Source organism: Helianthus annuus, chromosome 3, assembly GCF_002127325.2.
Source record: "Helianthus annuus cultivar XRQ/B chromosome 3, HanXRQr2.0-SUNRISE, whole genome shotgun sequence".
NCBI lineage: Eukaryota > Viridiplantae > Streptophyta > Magnoliopsida > Asterales > Asteraceae > Helianthus > Helianthus annuus.
The window spans coordinates 76,623,689-76,626,736 of NC_035435.2; the positions used below are offsets into that span (position 1 = coordinate 76,623,689).

General features: G+C 44.0%; 1 protein-coding gene across 1 annotated transcript; it reads left to right on the forward strand.

Annotated features, from left to right (window-relative positions):
• The first annotated feature begins 1,224 nt into the window (after positions 1-1,224).
• On the forward strand, positions 1,225-1,867 carry LOC110931494 (leucine-rich repeat extensin-like protein 3). Its single transcript, XM_022174885.1, has 2 exons — positions 1,225-1,416; positions 1,484-1,867. Exons 1-2 carry the CDS (start codon positions 1,225-1,227, stop codon positions 1,865-1,867), a joined length of 576 nt encoding a protein of 191 aa, XP_022030577.1.
• Positions 1,868-3,048: the final 1,181 nt, after the last annotated feature.

The window sequence follows — 3,048 nt, forward strand, 5'->3', positions numbered from 1 at the left end:
CGCAACTCAAAAACGTTAAACTATAAGCCAAGCCACGGCCCGTTCGTCTAATAGACGTTAGTACACTGTAGGTAGTCGTGATTAGTTGCGGAGAATTGAGTTGCCGGTTACTAAAGATGCACTACAGTGAGTTCATATCCCCCTTTTCTTTTAACTATTTTCAGTTTTATACTTCGGGGGTGAAATACATGTTACGATTATTACAAATGTTTTATACATGGTATGATTAGCTTAAGGAGGGTTTTACTGCTAGATCATGTGAAAGGTGGGTATAACACTTAAGGCCATTAATCCTCGTTGTAGAACCGAGGGACATGAGTGATAGAGCTATTTGGGTGTAGCGAGCCCACACCCATGGGGACCAGGGTGGTCCATAGGGTGACTATGTCTTCCAGCCGGAGGCCCGGTACAAATTTGCTAGGTTTGAGTCTTCCTGCACCATTTCACACATACCATTGGCTTTGCAACCCATTGGTGATCTGTTTTTCCTTAATTGCTACATACCAGGGACATAAATTCATACAGACATACTTTGAAGGTTTATACACACAGACATACACATGAACTCGCTCAACTTTTGTTGATGTTTTTCAAATTACATGTATTTAAGGGAACTAGTGGATATGGCAGGATATGCATGTGTCGTCAAGCTGCGGTTAAATAAAAGATGTTATCCATGGTTGTTGAGTTTAGAGGGTGTATCCTAATCCCGGACGGGATACATGATCCTAAACTCAGGTTTTATTAAGTACTTTTGTTGAGTCTTTGTGAACTCGTTTAAACACATCATGGTTTGTAACTTAATTTGGTATTGATGTTTTCAGACAATGGTATTGTGGTAGTTTCTAAACTTTATTAATGGATAAACATCTCGTGTTTTTACCATATAGCATTGTTATAATTGTTTGCTATGGTATTAAGAAGTCACACCAAATAACCATGCTTCCGCAAAAGTTAGGGTGTGACACCCCTGATGACGCCCATGATGATGGAAAGTTGGACGAGAACGTTGTTGTTATTCCACTTCTTGAGATTCCTGTTATCGAGTTATCTTCTGCTTCTATTTTACACTCGATTTTAGACCCCTTTGAGTTTGTGACATCTGCAGCTTTACAGACGGCTGGACTGCAGTTTTTGCTACTTAGTTAGATGACGACGCCGCTATGACTGTTGCACTATCACTTGCTTGAGATCCCACACCTTCACACGACCAAGAGCCTGCTCATGAGCCAGCTCCTGTTCCTTTTGGGTCAGCCTGATGTTGCACCTGCTAATCCTGAACCTTTACCTGATCATGACCCTATTCCTTTTGGCATACCCGACATTGCACCCCTCATACCTGACCCAGTTCCTGCACCCATTGATCCTCCTGTTGTTGAGCCTTTTGTTCCTCCACCTGCACATGCACCTACCAATGTTGCTCCTTTTTCATTCTGTGGAGTCTGACGTTCATCGTGTAGATTTACCCATCGATTCCTTGCAGGAAATACCCGCACCCCGTCCAGGAGAAGGCACTTCTAGCCAGCAGCCTAGCCATGATCATCATGTTTCAGCACCTTCTCCTCACGTACAGTCTGCACCTTTTGTTCATTTTACTTCTTCACCACTTGATGAGCCACTTAGAGGGTCCCCACCGTATTCCATGCCGACCTCAGATCCCTACCATCCCTCCTATTTTGCTGGATATACACAAGATGAGTTGCTTTATTCTCTTCAGTTCCGACTTGAGGTTATGAGTCACATAGTCTTGGAGCTTGAGTCGATACCACGTCCCTTACCGTGTCCTTGCCAGTCTACTTCAGTTCCCCCTCATTCATCACCGCCTCCTTTTGCACGTCCACCTGCTCCTCTTACTCCCTTTCCATAGTTTGATGCTCGATTCCTCACCGTCGAGCAGCAGGTCCGTTATTTGCTTCGTCATGAGCACAAGCTCGAGGAGGAGCTCGCACATGTTCTCAGTTTGATTTTCTTCCCTTCTCCACCTCAGTCATCAGTACAGTTGGCGTTTGGTTTTATGCGGATTGCATTACTTTGGGGTAAAGACACTACTAATGAGCATAGATTGTGGAGACTTTTGAAGACCACTTTTGACCACATGATTTTGATACACTGATAGACTTATTGGACAAGGGTAGGGTGACCCTGTGTCCCTTTTGATGTGAGAGACTTTGTAGACAATGTGATTGTGGTCGGTAAATAATGAGAGCTCAGTCGTTATGTCTTTGCTAAGCACGTTGTTGATCTGCATGTGTGTGTTATAATTATGATGCAATGTGCTTGCTTGTTATGTTCTCATTAAATATGTTCCCATCTACATGTTTGTGTTATAATTGTGATGTTATATGATTGTTTGCTATGACGATTGCGTATATACATATATATACACACCTCCTAGGTCTTATTCGTAAGTAGAGGCTTATGTGCTTGTGTCCTTAATAAGACCTGACCTAGCCGATCTTCTTCTTAGAAGATGTCGCTTCAAAGGAACACCGATACCAACAACCCTCTGCCGACAACAGAGGCGGAATTACGAGAGCGCATCTCACAGGCCATCGCACAGCACGAGGCCCTTCGCTCCGAATGCAGCGGGGGTACCTCAGGAATAAGTTTTAGGACTGCAAGCCTCAGAACTTTGACGAAACTGGAGGTGCCATAGCTTTTGTGAAATGGTTGAAAATATGGATTCTGTTTTGCGAATAAGCGGATGTACGCCAGAGCAATAAGTCCCATATGTATCAGGATCGTTTCAAGATGAGGCCCTGTTATGATGGAACCTTCGGGTTCGAATAATGGGCGAAGCTGCTACGAATGCTTTAACATGGGATGAGCTGAACGAAATAATGCGTAGGGAGTATTGTTCTCAGATGGAGATCCAGAAGCTGGAATTTGAATTCTGGAAACTAAAGATGGAAGGTCCAAAGGTGGTGGAGTACGTGCAGAGACTTCATGATTTATCGCGAGTTGTTCCATTCCTGGTGGAACCAGAGTTGAAAAGGATGGAGCGATTCATCTGGGGACTGGCGCCTCAGATCCTGCACTTGATGACGG